The sequence below is a fragment of the Falco cherrug genome, chromosome 1 (genome assembly GCF_023634085.1).
Source record: "Falco cherrug isolate bFalChe1 chromosome 1, bFalChe1.pri, whole genome shotgun sequence".
NCBI lineage: Eukaryota > Metazoa > Chordata > Aves > Falconiformes > Falconidae > Falco > Falco cherrug.
In genome coordinates, this window is record NC_073697.1 from 91,396,087 (window position 1) to 91,415,328 (window position 19,242).

Here is a 19,242-nt window from a genome sequence, read left to right on the forward strand (position 1 = left end):
GGATGCTGCTGGCTGGTAACTTGTGAGCAGGTTCAGGGCAGAGCCAATAGCTGCAGGCACAGGGAGTGTTATTTTTTTATGCAAGTTCCTTTTTGGTTAGAAAAAGGAGAAACGATCCAGGCCCAGGAGGCAGTGGTACCCCTAAGAAGGGAGCAGGAACCAGGGCTGGTAGTTGTGCTTCTTGCAAAACAGCCCCTCTCTCCCCGTGGAGCAGAAGTGGGGGCATCCATCTGTAACAGCAGTTTGCTTTCTAGCCTGTGCCGTGTGGGCCAGGGATCCGAAGCAGCAGCCCACCCCCTTCCCTTCCCCTGGGACAGACCGTGGGCTGCCCCACCAGTGTTCCCAGCCCAGGGGAGCTGCGTAATGCCCCACGCAGCCCATGCTGGCCCGTGCTGGGAAAGCCATGACGCTGCAGTTCCCAACCGTGCAACTAAATGGCCGAGTCAGGCGCATGTGACTGCTGTTGAGAAATCCAACTGCTGGTAGACCCGGAGGAAACCACTTTCCCCCCCCAGCCGTGGGGAAAACGGCCCTGTGTCAGCCCCCCAGGCCCCTCTGCTGCTGCTGGTGCAGCTCCTGAGAAGCCAAGGATATTCCCTCTCCCCCTCCAAAGGGGTCCTCCTGGCTAAGGGTTGTGTTCCACTAGCGCAGAGCAGGAGAAAACACCCTCGCAGCAAATAACGCAAGTCAAAGTTGGGTTTGGGGGGCGTTTTTAATTGCAATTTTTTATTATTTTTTTTTACAGTGCCTAAACCTAGTCTTGCCAGAGGCTAATGCTGTGTACAAACTTCCACATTCTTTCCTACAGCTCTGGCCACCCTAGGAGGAGGAGAAAAGTAGAATCTGAAACTCAGGTTGAAAAACATAGCTTAAAAAAAGCAGGGGAAACCAGCCTCCCTTGGTTTGTTGGGTGTTTTTTTTCCTCCAGCTTTGCTTGCATTAAAACCAAGCGCTGCCCTGAAGCTTTGCCTCACCTTAACCCTGTCTGGCTTTGCCTCTGCTACTATTTCCCACCCAGGGTGCAAACACGTCATGTCATTTGCAGTAACAGACTTGTGCTCAGATCTTCAGTTACCCCATGTAGCACGACTCCCCTAACCCTGTCCCACGGCAGCCAGGATGGAGATGTGGAGGGGAAAGTAAAGTGGTTGAAGAAGTAAAATCTCTCCTGTTGTGACCCTGCCCTCTCCTCTGTCCCTGCTACCGGGTCTGGAGGAAACAGGTCTTCACCTCAGAGCTGCCAGGAGTTAAACACGATTAAACAGAGTGGGGAGAGGACATAGCTAATGACTAACAGCTCCTTTTCCTTTCCCAAAGCACAACCAGCCAGCCCCCTCCAGAAAGCAACAGCCCAGGGCTGTGGTGGCACGTGGTGCCTCCAGCCCTTGTCCCCCTGGCAGAGAGGCCCCAATCCATCAGGAAGGCAGAGGGAGAGAGCCAGGGATGGATGTGCATCTCCTGCCGGCAGCGGGGCTGCTCACACGGTGGAGAGATGGATCACCCTGAACTCGGTCAGCAGGGCCACACAGAGGAAGGCCAGGTAGTAGATGATGAGGCAGATGCCGTACGCCTTGCCCAGCTGGAAGCACTGCGCTGGCACCGACACGAAGGAGAACACCAAGCTCAGCCCCAGGGCCCCAGCGAGGACCCAGACCAGGAGGCTGTCAGGCTCCAGCTGCCGGAGAGATGGGGAGCGATGTGGAGTGACACCAGGGTCCCACAGCCAGCCTGACCCGTGCCATGGTGTCGCTACAGTCCTACCTTTACCACCAGCTGACTGCTTGTCATCTGCAGCAGGCAGCCGAGTCCCACGCCGACCAGGATATCTGGGGCACGTTCAGGATGGAGACACAGCGCAGGAGACCTTGGGGGAGCGACGGAGCTGGCCCCATCCCTCCCACCCTGGGGACAGCCCTCCTCCCTGCCTGCCTGCACCCCATGCCTGTTGCCTGGCCCAAAGCATTGCCTGTTTGTGGTGAATACAACGTGGAGCACCCAAGGAGAGGCTTCAGCTTGGAGTGTGGCACAGCCTTCTCCCCTCCTTCCCTTCAGCAGATCCAAAATCTGCCGGACTCCAGCCCAAACCCCACCCTGCCAGGGCTGGAACAGCAGTGGGGATGGGAAGATGCTGCTGGCTCCATCTCTGCAGCTCCTGTGGTCCACAGCTACCACTCCAGTCCCTCTGCACTGTGTCTGTACCAAGGAGGTTTCCAGCATCCCACGGACTCTGGGATGGATCCTGCCCAGCTTCTTCACAGGGTCCCCCAAGAGCAGGGCGCTCCCTGGGCTGGTGGCGGTGAATTGGAGGCAGTCCCTGCCCCAAGACCACTGCCACCTCCCTTCGGCACCCAAAGGATACTGAAGATGATGCCCCCGAAGCAAGCAGAGAAGGCCATGCGGGGGTAGCCCTGTCGTGCCATGGTGAGGTCGGAGAAGGTGTCTGTGGAAGAAGGGGAGACCTTGGGGGATGCCAGGGGGACAGGTGCACCTGGGTGGCACTGGGGTGCAGCAGAGCCCTTACCGCCAATGCTGTTGCCCCAGGCCAGCAGCGTCAAGCCCAGCACGGTGTTGCTCAGCTGGAAGATGATGCCCAATGTCCGCAAGATGTTCACCAGCTCTGTGGCTGCAGCGTTGATCCACATGGCACTGGCCAGAAACCCAAGGAAGGCAAATACCTGCCAGGAAGAAGGGCAAGCTGGTCCCTGGGAGCATCCCACAGGACCCCGTACACCTCCAGCCAGCCACGTCCCTCCTGCGGACAGTGGGGATCGGGAAGGAGATCCTGACTCCTGCTCTGCCCCCAGGACCCTCAGTCCAGAACAGAGCAGGCTGGGCTGGTTCCCAGTAGGCGTTCAGGGCTGGGGAACACCTTACACAGTGGTACTTGGGTGGCTGCTCGTTGCTTGTGGTGATGAAGATGATGATGGCCAGGACAGAGCCAACCAGTATGACCAGTCCCCAGACTGGGAAGACACCCTGGATCTGGTACAGCCCATCTGCACGTGGTGGGGAGAGGGGGGCATCAGAGCAGCCCTGCAGGCACCATGTGAGCTGGGCAGGATCCGACCAGGCTCATAGTATGAGGTAAAGCCTCGTCCCCCAGAGCCACCTTTACCCTAAGCCCTCGCAGGCTGGCTCCCCTCTGTGCCTCAGTTTCCCCAGGCAGGCCAGGCCTGTCCCATTTTTCCCCCCCAAGACCTGGATACTGGGGGCCCCAAACCCACCACCCCTGTGGGGAGGGGACGGACCCATCCAGCCCCCCAGCTTGGCTTTTCACTGGCTCATCCTCCCCTCTCCAGAACGGGCTGCCAGGTCCAAAGGGCTCCTGCTGTCCCCAGAGCTTTGGTGGCCATCTCAGTCCTGTCCCCTCCTGGGTGTCCGGGGCTGCCCCAGGCTTACAGGCACCCGACTTCAGGGTGAGGACGCAGAGCAGGGGGCTGGTGAGGATGTGCAGGCAGTTGAGGGGTCTCTTCCAGTTCAGGTCGTCCTTGTCAGGGTCCACAACAGGAACAGTGAGCAGCAGCACCAGCTCCACAGGCACCTGGGAGGAGCATCCATGAGCAGCGATGGGGGGACCACCATGGTGGGACACCCCAGGAGGTGCCCCATCCCTCAGCCCACCTGCTCTTGTCCCCCTGTCCCCATTGCAAAGCCCAAGGGTGACACAGCCCCAGGGGCCAGCAGGGAAGGGGACACCCCATGCGGGGGTTCCTCCCAGCTCATGTTCCCCCCCTACTCACCCTGAAAATCTTGAAGAGCCGCCAGTACCAGGGCTTCCTCCTCCACTTGCGGTAGTCCAAGGGGCTGAGGGCAGTGGTGAGGATGCGCAAGGAGGTCTCCTGGGAGGGGAGCAGGGGCCGGTACTCCTCACCTGTGAGGGGCCATGGTGGCTGAGCGGGGCAAGGGGCTCCCTGCCCCTCCTGGCCCTTCCAGCATGGGGCTGTGGTCACTTGTATGGCCCCTGGGAGATCCACTGGCCCCAGAGTAGCACCCAACTATGGCCACCCCGTGAGCCCAGTGACACGTGCAGAGGACTGGGGGTCCCTGGGACCCCCCAGGATAAAGCGGAGCCAGCCCCAAGCCCACCAGGAGCAACATACCATAGTCTCCGCTGTTTGTGCCCGAGGACTCCTGCTCTTCGGCATCTGTCAGCATCTCTGGAGGAAGGAGAAGGGGGGCAGTGGAGGGAGACCCCAGCATGCTGGGGGGTCCCATCAGCACAGCTAGGCGGCCCTTACCTGGCTCCCAAGGTCTGGGGGGGGGCAGCCCTTCCCCACGCTGCCGCCGGTGAATCCAGGTGCAGAGCACCACGGTGAAGACGTAGAAGACATACAGCCCCAAGTAACCTGGGACAGGGGGGAACGATGAGGAGTTACAGCACCCCCCAGGCTGCTCCCACCACCCCCTCGGCCCCCTGCTCCTGTGGCACTCACCCAGAGCCTCCCCCAGCGTGATCCTGCCGAAGTAGAGGACCATGAAGGTGAGGAAGACAGCCACCATGTAGAAGATGACATCCCTGAGGAAGGGCCTGGAGGCGGCTGTGAAGGGCTTGACCAGGGCGATGCCCCCGGCCACCACCGTGGTCACAAACACACCGGCACCTGCCAATGCAACAGGTCCTGCTCAGGGGGGGAACATCCTACAGCTCCACCACGTTCTCCCCACCCATCGCCCCCCCAAGCCAGCAGCCCCCAGGGAGGAGCTGGCAGCAGGGATCTCCTTACCAAAGACAGCCCCGATGGCCAGCCCCGCTGTCCGGGGGTCGGAGAAGGCCACCACGGCACTGAAGACATCTGGCGCCCCATTGCCAAAGGCCAGGAATGTGACACCATGGAGAGGGGATGTCAAGGAAAAGACCTGGTGGCTTCCCCCCAGGGATGCAGGGTGCCTGCCTGGCTCTGGTGCCATGGGGCTCCCTCCAGGTGCCTCTGTGGCACGGTGCTGAAGGGACACAAAGTGACCCCGTCACAGCCACCTCTCCTGCTCCATCCCTGCATCCCCCCGCCCTGCCCAAGGTCCCCTGTGACCCGCCAAGGATACTGCCACGTTGTGAGACAGCTTCAGGTTGGTGGAGATGGCCGATAAGTTGGGGCAGAAGCTGGAAGGGCAGAGGAAGCAGAGAGGGGTGACGGGGCTGCTCCACGACCACGGGGCTCCTCGCTCACCCCAGGGACTGTCCCCTCCTCCGCAGAGCTACTCACAACTTCTCCGCCGTCACGCCCAGGATGATGAACAGGTACAGGAGCCACAGAGCCTGTGGGGTCAGGGGTGGCAGAGAGAGGGGTCGGTGGGGTCCCCATCCCTCACCCCCAAAGTGGAGCATCCCCCAGCAGCAGCACCCCTGCTCCCATCCTTACATAGAGGGTGACGGCCAGGGGGAGCAGCCGGGGGGGGAAGACACAGAAGACCCCCTCGAGGTAGTTGAGGAAGCCGCCCTCCAGCCGGCAGTCAGGGTTGCTCCGGATGAAGCGGCACCACTCAGAGCTGTTGTGTTTCCGCACCTCCCAGCACTGCGGGACAGAGCGTGGGGTGCTCAGCTGGGCACCCCAAGCCCCGTCCCCCACCCCAAGCACCCACCCCCCTCCAGCGAGGGCTGCCATCGGGCACCCTGCAGGCAATGCTGCCCCTCTGCCCGGCTGCTGCCAGTAGGTCGCTGTCATCCCTGCCTCAGTTTCCCCATCTGTGCTACCTATGCATGGGTCAAGGGCTGTGCCAGGAGCAGTGGGGGTGCAAGCCCTTGTCCCCAGCCCTGTCCCCTGCAGCCCCACACCACCCCACACCCAGCCCCAGCCATGGGAAGGTGCCGGCCTGGCAGGCGGCAAGGTTTTTGGAGCACAAAACCAGCAGTGGAGGAAATACTGGTGTGATCCCAGCTGTGATGGCAGGGACGGGGGAAGCAGGGATGGGATGGGACCCCACCACCCCAGCGACACCCACATCCCTCCCGCCACTCCCCCAAAGCCCACTGCAGACCCCACACTCACATCCAGGCCCCGGCCGTGGCTCAGAGCATCCCCCCCAGGAGAGATCGTGTGCCCCAGGTCCAGCAGCAGTGGGGTCCCGGCTGCCTGTGCCCCGCTGGCCCCCGCCAGGCTGAGCACCCCAGCTGGCCCCATGGCACCCTGCCCTACAGCGGGGGGCACCTACCGCTGGCAGCGACCCCCGGGGAGAGGGAGTGGGGACAGCTCCCGAGCCCCCATCCCACGTTCCCCAGGCAGGGCAGATAAGGGTTTAACAATAAATAATAAAAAATTAAAATAGTAATAATATTAATAAAGATAACGAGGGAAGGCACAGCAGCCCGCGGTCAGGCGCCGCCGTGCCACGTCCTCGCTGGAGGGCTCAGCCCCGGGGTCACCCCGAGCCCCTCCGGAGCAAAGCTGGGGGGGGGGGGGGGCGGGGGGAGCGGCACCGACACCCCACGGGGGACCAGGGGACGCGCGGGGCAGCCCCAGGCCAGGGAGGGGACGGGGAGACCCCGATGCGGGTGGGGATGGGGACCGCGCAGTGGGTGGGGGGTCCCGGAGCGGGAGATGCTGGGGGGAGCCGGGGATCCCACCCGCCCCGCGGCCCCACCGTGGCGGCGCGGCCCCACCGCTGTGCGTGGGCAGCTGATCCCCTCCGCTCCCCCGCCTCTTAAAGGGGCCGCCACCCTCCGCTCTTAAAGCGACAGCGCCATTTTTTCACGCGTGGCCCGCAGGGTGCCTGCCAGAGCTGGGGGGGGGGGGGGGGGGGGAAGGTCCCTGCCCCGTCCCCCTCTCACCACCCCCGTCCCTCCACATCCCAGTGCCGGTGGGCTGCGGCAGGGCGGGACTGGACACCCACCCTGGGTGCTGTGCCCACCTAGCCCCTCTGTGGGGTGACCCTCTGAGGCCGGGCAAGCTCAGCACAGGCAGGGCCAGGGATGCTGTCCTTCCCGGGGGGGAGCAGCACGCCGTGCCCACGGAGCTGCACAGCCCCCCGTGCCAGTGGCCCCACGACCCCGCGGAGGGGCCTGTGCTGCTGCTGGTGTCCCTCTCTGCAGGGAGCTATGGCCGGTGTACCCTGCTCTGGGACACCCTGCTGCCCCCGGCCCCAGCTGCCCCTGCCCCACGCAAGCCCCCGCCTGGGGTTTTGGGGGAGAGTGCAGCAGGCTGGCCCCCAGGGACTGGAGCTGCTGGGGGACCATGGCTGCTGGGGGACCGTGACTGCCTGTGCGGCCCCAAGGGCCCAACAGGACTAAAGGGGCCGTTTCCCACCCTGGCCAGATTCCCACCGAAGTCACACACTGCTCTTCTCCCCAGGAGACGGGAATGGAAGGAAAATACAGACCCAAGGGCAGTGCCCAGCTCGGGGCATTTCCAACGGGAGCCCAGGTCCAGCCTGGCACCCAAAGGACAGTGGCACCCACTAGCCACCAGCCCTGGCCATCGCCCCTGGCCATCGCCCGCCCCCCCGGCAGCGCTGCTCTCCTCTCCACTGGCTTTTTGGAGTTTGGGCCAAATTTTGGTGGCTGCCATGTGGCCTGGGTCCCTGCCCAGCAGTGCTCTGTGCCCCTCCTTGGCTTTGGCGTGTGGCCGGGTCTGGGTGCCTGCCGTGGTCTTGCACAAGGAGCCGGGACACATGGGCACTGGGCAGTACTGGAGAATTAACCAGCAGCAACTGGGAGCTGATGGGGCATGCTGGGCCATGCCACGTGCCCATGCCAGCGGTGCCTTTGGGGTGCTGCCCCGCCCAGAATAGCTCCAGGCATGTGGCACCTTTTCCAGCTCCAGGATGATCCAATAAAGGGCATTACCAGTGCCCTCCCCAGCGGGCACGGGGACATGCTCCGGCAGCACCCCTACTCCAGCAGCACCCCCACCCCGGCAGCGCCCAGCCAAGCCCCCAGTGCTCCCCAGGCATCCCAGTTCAGTGTGAGCTCCGGAGCTTTGGGGTACAGCTCTGTCCCACCTTGTGCTACCGGGTGCCAGGCCTCAGGCAGGCGGCTGTGGTGGCACTCGGGGTAACACCAAGCGGGGAACAATATCAGACCGGGCCATGGGGACTTTGAGCACCCCACGATGATGTTACCACCGCGGGGGGGGGGGGCTCCCAGCCCTCTGCCCCCGCCCAGCCGGGCCACCCAGTGCTCGGGGGGGCTTTGTCCAGCGGAGTGGGGGGTGCACAAGCCGCGGCTGCGGCGGCGCTGGGCCGGCGGGCGGGCACCCACAGCCCCTGAGGCACTGGCGGGGCCCAGCTGCAGCGGGGGGGGCACCGGGGCCGGTGGCGGGGCTGCGGGACCCCCCCGCCGGGAGGGCGGACGGACGCCGCGGGGGCGCAGCCCCGCCCCCGCCCCGCCCCTCGGCCCCGCCCCTAGGCCTCGGCCCCGCCCCTGGCCCCGGCCCCGCCTCTCCGCCCCGGCCAGCCCCTCCGCCCCGGCCCCGCCATGGCGGCGCTGCGGGCGGTGTTGGTGGCCGCGCTGGCCGCGGCACTGGCCCCGGTAGCCCCGGTCCGCGCAGCCCCCGCCGCCGTCCCGCCGCCCCGTAACGTCTCGGTGCTGCTGGAGCCCGGGTCGGGGCGGCTCCGCGTCCTGCCCGGCCGCCACCCCGCCGCCGTTGCCTGGGCCAGCCTGGATGACCGTATCCCCGCCGTCGGGTAGGGGCGCCGGGCGGGGACCGGGGCGGGCGGGGGCCTCGGGGGAGCCGTCCCGGCCATGTCCCACCCGCGTCCCACCCGTGCCCCTGTCCCCCTAGCTGGGCCTTCCTGGAGGTGGCCACCAACGCCTCGTACAGCGACAGCCTGCAGGCCTACGCCGCCGGGCTGGCCGAGGCCGCCGTCTCGGAGCAGGTGAGGGGCGACCCCGCCGCGCCCGGGGGCCCGAGGGGCGCGACCCCCGCCCCGCCGGTGACACCGCGGCCGTGTCCCCCAGCTGATGTACATGCACTGGATGAACACCATGGTGGGCTACTGCGGCCCCTTCAAGTACCAGAGCGAGTACTGCGAGAGGCTGCGCGGCTACCTGGAGGCCAACCTGGGCTGGATGGAGGAGCAGATGGGCAAGGGGGAGGACCCCCAGTACTGGCACCAGGTGAGGGTGGGGGACCCCACCTAGGGGGACCCCCCCTGGGCTAACGGGGGCTTTAATCAAGAAGAAGGGACAGGGCAGCGAGGGATGCCCAAAGTCCTGGCCGGGCTCCAGGCGGGATGACAGGGATGTGGCCACCGTGGATCCTCCTCTCCTGGGCCACCAGAGGTGACTCATGGCTTGCCCCCCACCAGAGCCTCACGTGCCACTGTCAGGGGGCACGGTGGGTGGCTCGGGGTGTGTGTCCCCAGCCACTGGTGCTGAGTCACGGCCCCGCTGACAGGCTGACAGTGACCCTTCCCCCAGGGTGACGCTTCCCCCCCTGCCCTGCAGCCGTGCTGGGACCCACCAGCTCTGCTGCGTACCCCGGGGGAAGAGCCCCTCTTCCCCGCAGGAGCTGGGTGCCAGCTCTGTCCCCTGTCCCCGCAGGTGCGCCTGGCCCTGCTGCAGCTGAAGGGGCTGGAGGACAGCTACAACGGGCGCCTGGACTTCCCCCAGGGCAGGTTCACCCTGGCGCCCTTTGGCTTCCTGTAAGCTCCTTCTGGGAGGTGATGCAGGGTGGGGGGTGGTTGCCCCAGGAGTTGGGGTGCTGCTGCGAGGGGCTGTGAGGGCAATTCCTGGATCTCCAGGGACACCTGGTTCTGCTCCTAGTCACCCTCACCCACCTTGTCTGGGCACTTGTCCTCTGCTGCTGGGGCAGGATGGAGCCGAGGCAGGTTCTCCTCCTCCCTAGCACCATGGGCTGGGTGGTGGATCCCCCCCAAGGCCCGCTGCAGCCCCCTGCCTCAGTTTCCCCAGTACTGTGTTCACCCTTTCCTCCCTGCTCCGGTGCTCCCGGCACCAGCACCTACACTGGGGTCAATGGAGAAACACCCTCCAGACTGGACCGAGAGATGGGACAGAGAACTCTGAGCCAGCTTGGCTCCTGGGCTGGGGTGTCCCCCACCTGATACCTCATGTCTTGCTTCCCCCCCCAGCCTGCTACAGTTGGGGGGTGACCTGGAAGACCTGGAGTCTGCCCTGAACCGCTCCTCCCCGCAGCGTGTCCTGGGCTCGGGCTCCTGCTCTGCCCTCCTGAAGCTGCTGCCGGGCCATCAGGATCTCCTGGTCGCCCATGACACCTGGACCTCCTACCAGTCCATGCTGCGCATCATCAAGAAGTACACGCTGCCCTTCCGTGCCTCAGCCAGTGGTGCGTGGGCTGGGCTGGGGGGGCTACGTCTGACACCCCACCTCTGATGCTCCCCTGTTTTTTCATCACCCTCTTCCAGGCAATTCTCAGATCCCCGGGAGCATCCAGGTGTTTTCCTCCTACCCCGGCACCATCTTCTCTGGGGATGATTTCTACATCCTCAGCAGTGGGTTGGTGAGTGGGGTCTGGTCCCCGGGGACCCCTCCCCAGCCCCACTGCCCTCCCCATCGCTCCCCTTCCTGCAGGTAGCGCTGGAAACCACCATCGGGAACAACAACCCGGCGCGGTGGAAGTACCTGGACCCACGGGGCAGCGTCCTGGAGTGGCTGAGGAACATTGTGGCCAACCGCCTGGCCCGCAGCGGTCCCGAGTGGGCTGCCATCTTCCGACGGTTCAACAGTGGCACGTAAGCGGGGTGGGATGGGGTGCGGGAATTTGTCCTGGGAAGGTGGGATCAGGTGGAGGGATGCTCTGCGGGCCAGCAGGGATGGGCCAGGGGAGAGGCTGCCTGCCACAGGGATGCTTTCCCCCTTCTCCCTGCCAGGTACAACAACCAGTGGATGGTAGTGGACTATAACGCCTTCACACCAGGCAGAGCAAACCCGCCTCCAGGACTGCTGACTGTGCTGGAGCAGATCCCGTGAGTGGCCCCATTCCCCGCCCAGCCGAGCATCTCCTCCCCCATCCCCATGGATTTGGGAGAGCCCTGAGGGTCCTGTCCACCGTGGTCCAGTGGGTGGGAGTTGGGTGATGGGGATGCAGATGCAGGTGCACTGCCAGTCCGTGGCTAAAGGCTCTCCCGGGATGCTGATGGGTGGCTGGGGTGGGAACCCAGCGGCAAGGACCCCCAGCAGAGCTGCCCCCTCTTCCCAGCATGTGTCCCCCCCACCATCTCCAGTTGATTTTTGCCGTCTGCTCTGACCGATGCTTTTCCTCCTGGCACAGGGGCCTGGTGGTGGCAGCTGATCAGACGGAGCTGCTGTACCAGCAAGGCTACTGGGCCAGCTACAACCTGCCGTGAGCTCCAGCCCACCCCAGCGTGTGCCCTGTACAGGGGGGCAGCTGATGCTGTCCTTGCCCCCCACTCCACTGGGTGCTGACTCGCTGGGTTCCCCCCCCACCCCCAGGTACTTCGAGGAGATCTTCAATGCCAGCGGGAACCCAGAGCTGGTTAAGAAATACGGTGACTGGTTCACCTATGACAAGAACCCACGCGCCCAGATCTTCCGCCGGAACCAGACGCTGGTCCATGACCTGGATTCCATGGTCCGCCTGATGAGGTGGGTGCTGGGGACCCCCCAAACCTGGGTGCTCCCCACGCACCCCCGGGGATCACCCTTGGGGGTGATATTTTCCATCATTATAATTGTATTTTTTTCCCCTGCCTCTTCCGTGACTCTGTCTTGGCCACTTTGCAGGTCCAACAACTACCTGCGGGACCCGCTGTCACGGTGCAGGGGCTGTGACCCCCCCCAGAACGCAGAGAACGCCATCTCCGCCCGCTCTGACCTCAACCCCCCCAACGGCACCTACCCTTTCCCTGCCCTGCGCCAGCGCTGCCACGGCGGCACCGACATGAAGGTGGGGGAGCCAGGGCGGCCCTGGAGGGGCTGGGGGGAGCTGGAGGGTCCCCCTTTGGGGGTGCCACCCTTCTGGCAGCTCCCCCCAGGCTGTGTTGCCCCTTCCCCATGCTGACTTGTACTTTTTTTTTTTTTCTCCTCCCTCCCACCCTCACACCAGGTCACCTCCTCAGGCTTGGCCCCCGCCTTCGGGCTGGTGGCCGCCAGCGGTCCTGCCTGGGATGACGTGCCCCCCTTCCGTTGGAGCGCATCCCCATGCAGCACCCTGCTGCACATGGGCCACCCTGACCTCTGGACTTTCCCCCCCATCAAGGTCCGCTGGGACTGAGCGGGTGCCACCGTCCATCTGCAGGCGTCTGTCCTGCTTGGGAGGGATCCCTTATGGGGGGAGCAGCTGGGGGATCGCAGTGCTACCCACTCTCCCCTATCACCCTGGCTTTGGGTGCAAGGGGGGTCCTCTGATCCCCTGGCTCTTCCAGCTTCTGCCTCTTGCCACCGCATCCCTGCGTGCTGGGCGTGCTGCGCAGGGGGCTGTGCCCCCTCCCCCTCAAGGGGCTCCGGCCCTGGGACGCTTCCCTGCCTTCCCTGCGTGCTGACATCTGGTTCGGGGGGCTCTTCCCAGAGAAGGGGCGGTCCTGCGAGGCTGGGGCTCGCCTGCAGGGCGGAGGGGAGTTGAGCTGGTTTGGCTGTGACAAATAAAGCAGTGTGTGTCTGTGCAGCAGGGGTGGTGGCTGTGCTTTGTGCTCTGCTGAGATTCTCTGGTGTCTTGTATAGGGGTTGGGCTTATGCAACACCCACCCCGCCACAATTTAACAGGGTGCTCTCTGCTTCTCCACCACTTCCCACCCTGGTTGGGGGGTGTGCAGCCAGGCTGGCTGGGCTCTTTTGGGGTGCAGGCTGTTAAGGTTTCTCTGCTGCTGCATCAGGCTGGGTACCTGGCGTGGGGTAGAGTTGCTGACTTGGGGGAGCCCTGGGTGTGGGCTGGAGCTGGGAGGTCCCACCGCTCACACCCCCCACCCCCCCCAGGAGAGGGTGACCGTCCTCACCCCTTTTGTCTTCCCCTCCTCTGCCACCTGTGTTTCCCCCAGCCCCAAAACCCCCGTTGCAAAATCCTCTTACCGCAGCTCCCTTGATCCGCTCTGCCTCGTTAAGAATAACGAGGTCATTACTGGGGGATTAATGAGCTGGTGCTCGGCAGCGCTTTGAAGGTGCCAGGTTCCCACCGGGGCTGGGGGCCCCGGGGGCTGTGCAGGACTGAGTTGTGGCAGGTCTGGGCTGTTGGGGTGCTGGCACCCCAAAAACCGGGGTGGGTGCTCTGGACAGGATAGGGTGTCCAAAACCTGCGGTGCTTGGGGGGTGGGAACATTGCAGGGCCTGTGCCCGTGTCCCCGTGGTGTGTGGGCTCCCGGTGCAGGGGGTGCTGCTTGGGGGGGTCCCTGTGCCTCAGTTTCCCCGGGTAGGAGGAGGTCACTGTCACCGAGTGATGGGGCAGTGAGGAGGAACAGGTGCATCGATGCCAAGGGTGGGGCACGCTGGAAACGCAGCAGCGGCTGCGTTGCTGCTTTCCTTTTGTTATTTTCTTAAAAGCAGAAAAACAAACAGAAGTGGTTCAGCATTGCCCCAGCTGCCAGCAGCCCTTGGCTGAGGCTGTGTCACCCAGGGACCGGGACCAGGGCCAGGGGACCTGACAGGGTGACAGTCTGGCATCACCTTCCCTGGGGCAGGGGTGGAGCCAAAGGGGGGTAGAAGGGGGGACAGGGAGGTGGGTGCAGGGTGGAAAGGGACCCTGGAACACCCCAGGGCTGAGCTGGAACGTAGTGCCCCCACCAAGAGGGTCCCTGGCCTCCTCCCTCTGAGCAGGGGGGGGGCTTCTTGCCCTCCTTCCCCAGCCACCAAGGGTCCCCCCTGGGGCCCATTCCTGTCCCATCCCCAGGGAAGCAATTGCAGCCCCTCTGCCCGCTGCAAGATGGGGGTCACCCCGTGGGACCCCAGGGGAGCTGGAACTTGCGTGCCCCCACCTTGGTGCCTCCATTCAAGACATCCTCCTCATCCCCCACATTTCCAGTCCCCCATGTCCCAAAAGCAAGGTGGCTCAGCGCAGAGGCGCCTGCTCTCTGCAGGCAACACTGTGCCTCTGTGCTGACCCTGCCTGTGCTGTGCACTGTTCACTCTGAAGCCTAATGATGGCGTGAGAAGCAGGGAGTTATTTCGTTGCCACCAAAGGCCAACTCCATCGGGAACAGGGCTGCCCTGGAGCCCGTGCCCTGCTCAGTGCCTGTTGTTAGTGGAGCTCTCAGGGGGGGCTTTGCAGCATAATTTGGGTCAGGGGACTGAAATCCTGTATTCTGGGGTCTGTTTTACTGCTGTCTGCCTGTCAGTGGGGCAGAGCCAGAGGGAGTGGGAGGGTTCCCGGTGCACCTTATTTAGCTGTGCCATGCGTGTGCCAGCTTGTGTGCAGCGGCCCCCCCCTTGGGACCCCCATGGAGCCACCACAGAGCGAGACCGAGATGGACTATGTGCCAAAGCAGCCTCTGCTTCCAGATTTCTCAGGCTGGAGGGACAGAGGACTAGTCTACGGCTGCAGGGCAAGGAGCCAGAGTTGGACCTTCCTCCAGATCCCACCTTCCTCCTCCTCGCCTGCCGGGGACAGAGCCAGCCCGTCGGTGCAGAGGTAGGGCATGTGCTGGGGGGACCCTTACCCTGTGGGATGTCACCAGGGCTAGGTGATGAGGAGCCCTGGGCTGTCCCATAGCAAAGGGGAGGTGTCTCTGTCTGCTTTGCCTGGGGGCTGCTGGAGCCTGGGTCTTGGCCAGGCTCTGGCTGAGTCCCTCTGGGCAGCCCCCCTCTCCAAGGGATGCTCATAGGGCACCTTTGCAACTGTGCGGGTATGTGTTGTGTTCCCCTCCCCTGACCCCCCTGCCTGCAGGGTGCCTGGCTTGGCCAGCCAGAGCTGGGGGGGTTCGTCCCAGGGGGCTTACCCAGCTGGCAGGACCAAGCTCCCCTGGGGACATGCACCTCAGAGGGGGGCTCAGGGCTGCCTCAGGGCAGGGGGCTTGGCAGGGCAGGTGTAGGGGTGTTAGGGCTCGTTTGGAAGGCGATGGGGGGTGTCTCGGTTGTCTGATGACGCTTTGCAATGCACAGGCTGCCCTTGCTGCACCGGGGGTTCGGGTCAAAGGGACAAAGTCCTCGGATCCACTGGGATGTGTTTCTGGCTGGACCCGGCCATTGCCGGTGCCTGTGCCCAGCTGGGGGGGCAAACCCTTGGGGACCCCCAAAGTCATTTGGGAGCTGCCTCACCTCTTCTCCACCCTGTCTCCTGGGGGACCCACACCCCATCTCCTGGGCATGCGAAGTCTGCTGGGACCTGGCTGCCGGTGACTGTCCCTGCTGGGCCACTCAGCACCATGCCCAGGTCCGCGGCAGGGTGCTTTTGGCATCGATCCAGCCCAGCGGCTGGAAAGCCTCACCGGGCACTGAGCAAGCAGCCAGATCCAGGGCAATGTTCAACTCCTGCCCCTCACCCTGCTGTGTGGCTGGACATCGGCACTCAGGACACCAGCACGTCACCTCTCCCTCCTCTGTCCCCCAAACTGCAGGCGAGGAGCCGGGGACGCACAGCGAGGCCCCACGGCACGCCAGGTAATCCCCTCCATGGGGTGGCCCTGGCTGAGTTAGGGGACAGGGCGTGCAGGGGGCACCTGGGGACACCGGGGGCTTGGGGACCAGGAGTTTGGAGGAGGGGGTGGCCCTGCTTGTCCTGTGGCTCTGGCAGGGAGCCCAGGAGTGATGGAAGGGTCCATCACTGCACCCCAGGGCTCTGTGCTGCTTCCTCCAGGAGCCAGGAGGTGGGGACAGCTTTGTCACTTCCGAGGGGCTCCTGTACCCCATACCACCTGACGTGGGCAGCAGGTCTGCAGGGGGGCAACCTGCGGGGAGCAGCCAGTGGCTCCCCCACCTCTCCCTGTCAGAACATCCATCCCCAGGGCCATGGCAGCCCAGCCCAGTGGGGGCAAGAAGCCCTTCCACATCATCTCGCCTGTCTTGGAGAGCCTGCCCCTGTCCAGGGCAGCGGGCACCAAGGTCTTCATGAAGCTGGAGAACATCCAGCCCACAGGTTCCTTCAAGATCCGGGGCATTGGCCACCTCTGCCAGGAGGTAAGCATGGGTACGGCATGGGCAAGCTCATGCCCTTATGGGGGGCATGGTGGGGGGACACAGCCATCCCCTTCCCTCTTTCCCTCTGCCTTGCAGGCTGCCAAGAAGGGCTGCCGCCACTTCGTTTGCTCCTCAGGTGACTGTGCCCCAAGCTGGGGCAGGGGGAGCTGGGGGAGATGCTCATGAGTAATATGGGGGGGTCCGGGGTGCTGAGCCCTGCCTGACCCCCCACTTCCCACAGGGGGGAATGCAGGTCTGGCGGCAGCGTACGCAGCCAAGAAGCTGGGGTTGCCAGTCACCGTTGTGGTCCCCAGCACCACTGGCCCCACCACTGTGCGCAAGCTGGAGGAGCTGGGGGCAGAGGTGGAGGTCTCCGGCCAGGTATCCCCATGGCAGCCCCCTAACACTGGGGTCTGGGGGGACCCAGACCTGCTCTGTGATGCTGGGCACGGGCATGGCAAACCCCATCCCAAAATGTCCCCCTCCTGCATCACCTGTACCCTGGCATCGCAAGTAGAGTCACCCTGGCCTGGCATCGCAAGTAGAGTCACCCTGGGAACCTCCACCTCAACCCAGTGCCCTGTGTGGGTTCCTGGTGTCCCCCAGCCCTGCAGTGACAAGAGACTCTTCTCTGTGGCATGAGGGCTGGATGTGGCCCTGTTGAGCCCCCATTGCCCCCCCCCCCAGGTGTGGGATGAAGCCAACAAGAGAGCCCTGGAGCTGGCTAAGACTGAGGGCTGGGTCAGCATCCACCCCTTTGACCACCCCTTGGTGTGGTGAGTGCTGCCAGGGCTCAGCTCCTGCCCCCAGTCCCCGTCCCTGGGGTCCAGGCTGGCTCAGGGTGCCCCCAGGCTGCATCCTCCTGTTTCCCCCTCACCCTGCAGGCAGGGTCACGCCAGCCTGGTCCAGGAGCTGAAGGACTCACTGGACACCAAACCGGACGCCATCCTGCTGGCGGTGGGCGGTGGGGGACTGCTGGCGGGTGTTGTGGCCGGCCTGCACCAGGTGGGCTGGCAGGACATCCCCATCATCGCTGCCGAGACCTGGGGGACTCACAGCTTCCACACGGCGCTGGCGGCCGGTCGGCTCGTCTCCCTGCCTGACATCACCAGGTGAGCCAGGCTTTGTGGGAGCGGCTGCGCATGCGATGAGTTGGGGGGGTCTCAGCCCAACTCACTGAAGGGACCTGAGACCACCCCAAGCACCTTCCTCCCGTCCTGCCCCAGCGTGGCCAAGTGCCTGGGAGCCAAGATGGTGGCAGCGCGGGCGCTGGAGTGTGCCCAGGAGTGCCAGGTCATCTCCCAGGTGGTGGAGGACACGGAGGCGGTGCGAGCCGTGGAGCAGTTCCTGGGTGAGCAGGGACAACCCGGGCATGGCAGGGGTGATGGGGGTGCCACCCGGTCTTGGGACTGGCCTGGGAGGTGTTGGGGGGACCCTGGCTCCACAGGTTGGTGATGGGGATAGGGTGGGTGGGTGGCTCAGCGTGTCCCCTGCTGTTGTCCCCGCAGACGATGAGAGGATGCTGGTGCAGCCGGCATGTGGGGCTGCCCTGGCCCTGCTCTACACAGGGCGGCTGCAGCGGCTGCAGCACGAGGGATGGCTGCGGACCCCGCTGGCATCCGTGGTGGTGGTGGTGTGCGGGGGCAGCAGCATGCAGGTGGCCCAGCTGCAGGCCCTGAAGAGCCAGCTGGGGCTGGAGTGACCCCCACCCTGAGGAAGGGGATATGATGGAGCCTGGCCAGCACCCTCTGCTTGCTTTCCTTCCGAAATAACTAAAATAAAGCCCCGCTGCCTGGTGGACACGGGGCCGGGCTCCTCCCGCAGCCTCTGCCTCAGCACGCAGCATCCATGGAGGGATGGGGAAACTGAGGCACACAGGGCAGACGAGACCAGGGCTCATGCTGCAGGCAGGGATGGAGCGAGGCTCTGCCTGCAGCTCCCCAGCCTGTCCGAGGGCAGGACTGGGGTACACATGTCCCACTCTGCCCCTTGGCCATGCCAGGCATCCTCTTCCATGTCCCCTAACCCTCAGTCCCCTCTCCCCTCCCTCCCCTGCTCCTCCCCAGGCTGTTTGGACTGCAGCTCCCCACCTCAATTAGCAAGCACTCCCTCTCTGACTAATTACTTTGCTACTGTCTTTATACATTATTATACTAATGATTATTAATTATTACAATCTTCTCCCATTCCTGCCGCGCTGTCTGCAGTCAGAAGAGAACAACACACACGGACCAGCTTGTTACGGTGATTTATTGGTGGAGCTCCTTAGCCGTGTTTAACACCCATGGGCTCCAAGGTGCACCGACATGTCTGTGTGTGTGTGTTCCCAATCCCAGAGACCCTGAGATCCCCCTTTTTCCCCCATCCCACTCTTTTTCCTCCCTCTCCTCCAGGCTTTCCTGCTCTCCCCTGTTCCCACTTTCTAGAGCTGCATTTGTTTTTAGCCCTTTGCTGTTGCACCTCCCTGGGGTTTTTTGTGTCTCCCCAACAATATTTCTCCCCCCTTCCTTCCTCCCATCCCCGGGCAATGTGGGGTCTTGCTCCTGCCAGGGCTCTGTGGCCCCAGGTGCTCCCCAGTTCCCCAGCTGAGCCCATGCCCCAAGCATCACCTGGTGATGTCGGGCAGTGGGGACAAGCCTTCTCCTACCCCAAAACACTTCTCAGCCTACTCCTCCCCTTTGGAGCAGAGGGGGCTCAGCCCCCAGGACCAGCTCAGCCCCTGGATCACAGGCATCCCCCAGGAAGCCCTTTCCTCTGGCCAGGTGCCTGCCCTGGGACCCACTGCCAGCACCCCAGGAACACCCTCCCTGCCTTTGGCCCTTTCCCCCTCTCCCCCCCATACGCCCCACTGGCCCGGCCACCTCCCCACATGCTTTCTGGAGGCCAAAACCCCATAAATCAAAACTCTGCTGCTCCATCGTGAGCAATATCTTATGTAAAAAGGTGTTTCCAGGGAGCACCGAAGGCTGGAGAATCCTATTACGAGGCACACTATTAATTATAAGGAGTCAGCCCAACCTACTCCAGCTGTTTTTTATCCCAGGTCCAAAACCTGATTACTTTCCACCTTCTGCAGACCTTCCCCTTCTGAAAAAAAAAAGGGAAAAAGGTCATTAAAAAAAATAGCATTGGTGTTTGCCTAACAGCTTTTGAAAATAAATTTATTCCCAGGACTGATGCTGCTCTGCCGGAGCCCGGGGGGAGCCAGCAGCTGGCGGTGGTGTTTCCCCAGCATGGTCCCACGGGAGGGTAATTGCTGGTGACATGGG

The 19,242-nt window shown here is 64.0% G+C and overlaps 3 protein-coding genes across 7 annotated transcripts; 2 read left to right on the forward strand and 1 right to left on the reverse strand.

Annotated features, from left to right (window-relative positions):
- Positions 1-693: 693 nt before the first annotated feature.
- On the reverse strand, positions 694-6,570 carry SLC8B1 (solute carrier family 8 member B1). Its single transcript, XM_055706119.1, has 15 exons — positions 5,985-6,570; positions 5,358-5,510; positions 5,202-5,254; positions 5,040-5,098; positions 4,725-4,829; positions 4,434-4,601; positions 4,239-4,346; positions 4,101-4,157; positions 3,741-3,871; positions 3,400-3,541; positions 2,875-2,996; positions 2,522-2,675; positions 2,360-2,440; positions 1,762-1,826; positions 694-1,675 (listed from the first exon to the last, which is right to left on the reverse strand). Exons 1-15 carry the CDS (start codon positions 6,114-6,116, stop codon positions 1,478-1,480), a joined length of 1,728 nt encoding a protein of 575 aa, XP_055562094.1. The 5' UTR covers positions 6,117-6,570; the 3' UTR covers positions 694-1,477.
- A 1,796-nt stretch (positions 6,571-8,366) lies between these two features.
- Positions 8,367-12,536, forward strand: PLBD2 (phospholipase B domain containing 2). The gene is made up of 12 exons (XM_055699466.1): positions 8,367-8,616; positions 8,715-8,808; positions 8,891-9,049; positions 9,476-9,576; positions 10,024-10,238; positions 10,318-10,412; positions 10,484-10,644; positions 10,783-10,878; positions 11,184-11,255; positions 11,366-11,518; positions 11,657-11,819; positions 11,979-12,536. The coding sequence occupies exons 1-12, from the start codon at positions 8,408-8,410 to the stop codon at positions 12,144-12,146; spliced, it is 1,686 nt and encodes a 561-aa protein (XP_055555441.1). The 5' UTR covers positions 8,367-8,407; the 3' UTR covers positions 12,147-12,536.
- A 1,800-nt stretch (positions 12,537-14,336) lies between these two features.
- SDSL (serine dehydratase like) lies at positions 14,337-17,796 on the forward strand. 5 transcript variants are annotated; one of them, XM_055699468.1, is made up of 9 exons: positions 14,337-14,489; positions 14,960-15,457; positions 15,787-15,973; positions 16,070-16,109; positions 16,215-16,354; positions 16,661-16,749; positions 16,858-17,085; positions 17,200-17,324; positions 17,482-17,796. In XM_055699468.1, exons 2-9 carry the CDS (start codon positions 15,318-15,320, stop codon positions 17,673-17,675), a joined length of 1,143 nt encoding a protein of 380 aa, XP_055555443.1. In that variant the 5' UTR covers positions 14,337-14,489; positions 14,960-15,317; the 3' UTR covers positions 17,676-17,796. The 5 variants fall into 5 exon arrangements, with proteins under 5 accessions (XP_055555443.1, XP_055555445.1, XP_055555454.1 ...); XM_055699470.1 differs by having other exon boundaries at positions 14,338-14,489; positions 15,802-15,973; XM_055699479.1 differs by lacking the exon at positions 14,960-15,457 and having other exon boundaries at positions 14,338-14,489; positions 15,802-15,973.
- The last annotated feature ends 1,446 nt before the right edge of the window (positions 17,797-19,242 follow it).

What these genes read in the sequence shown, in the direction of transcription:
- SDSL (XM_055699476.1), top strand. Translation starts at nt 14,952, where the DNA reads ATGCACAGGCTGCCCTTGCTGCACCGGGGGTTCGGGTCAAAGGGACAA. An exon ending in TTGGCCACCTCTGCCAGGAG is followed by an intron (nt 15,974 to 16,069) that starts GTAAGCATGGGT and finishes TCTGCCTTGCAG; the next exon opens with GCTGCCAAGAAGGGCTGCCG. An exon ending in AGCCGTGGAGCAGTTCCTGG is followed by an intron (nt 17,325 to 17,481) that starts GTGAGCAGGGAC and finishes TTGTCCCCGCAG; the next exon opens with ACGATGAGAGGATGCTGGTG.
- PLBD2 (XM_055699466.1), top strand. Translation starts at nt 8,408, where the DNA reads ATGGCGGCGCTGCGGGCGGTGTTGGTGGCCGCGCTGGCCGCGGCACTG. An exon ending in ACCCCCAGTACTGGCACCAG is followed by an intron (nt 9,050 to 9,475) that starts GTGAGGGTGGGG and finishes CTGTCCCCGCAG; the next exon opens with GTGCGCCTGGCCCTGCTGCA. An exon ending in ACTGTGCTGGAGCAGATCCC is followed by an intron (nt 10,879 to 11,183) that starts GTGAGTGGCCCC and finishes CTCCTGGCACAG; the next exon opens with GGGCCTGGTGGTGGCAGCTG.
- SLC8B1 (XM_055706119.1), bottom strand. Translation starts at nt 6,116, where the DNA reads ATGGGGCCAGCTGGGGTGCTCAGCCTGGCGGGGGCCAGCGGGGCACAG. An exon ending in GCTGTCTCACAACGTGGCAG is followed by an intron (nt 4,830 to 5,039) that starts TATCCTTGGCGG and finishes CCCCTCTCCATG; the next exon opens with GTGTCACATTCCTGGCCTTT. An exon ending in CACGCTGGGGGAGGCTCTGG is followed by an intron (nt 4,347 to 4,433) that starts GTGAGTGCCACA and finishes CCCCTGTCCCAG; the next exon opens with GTTACTTGGGGCTGTATGTC.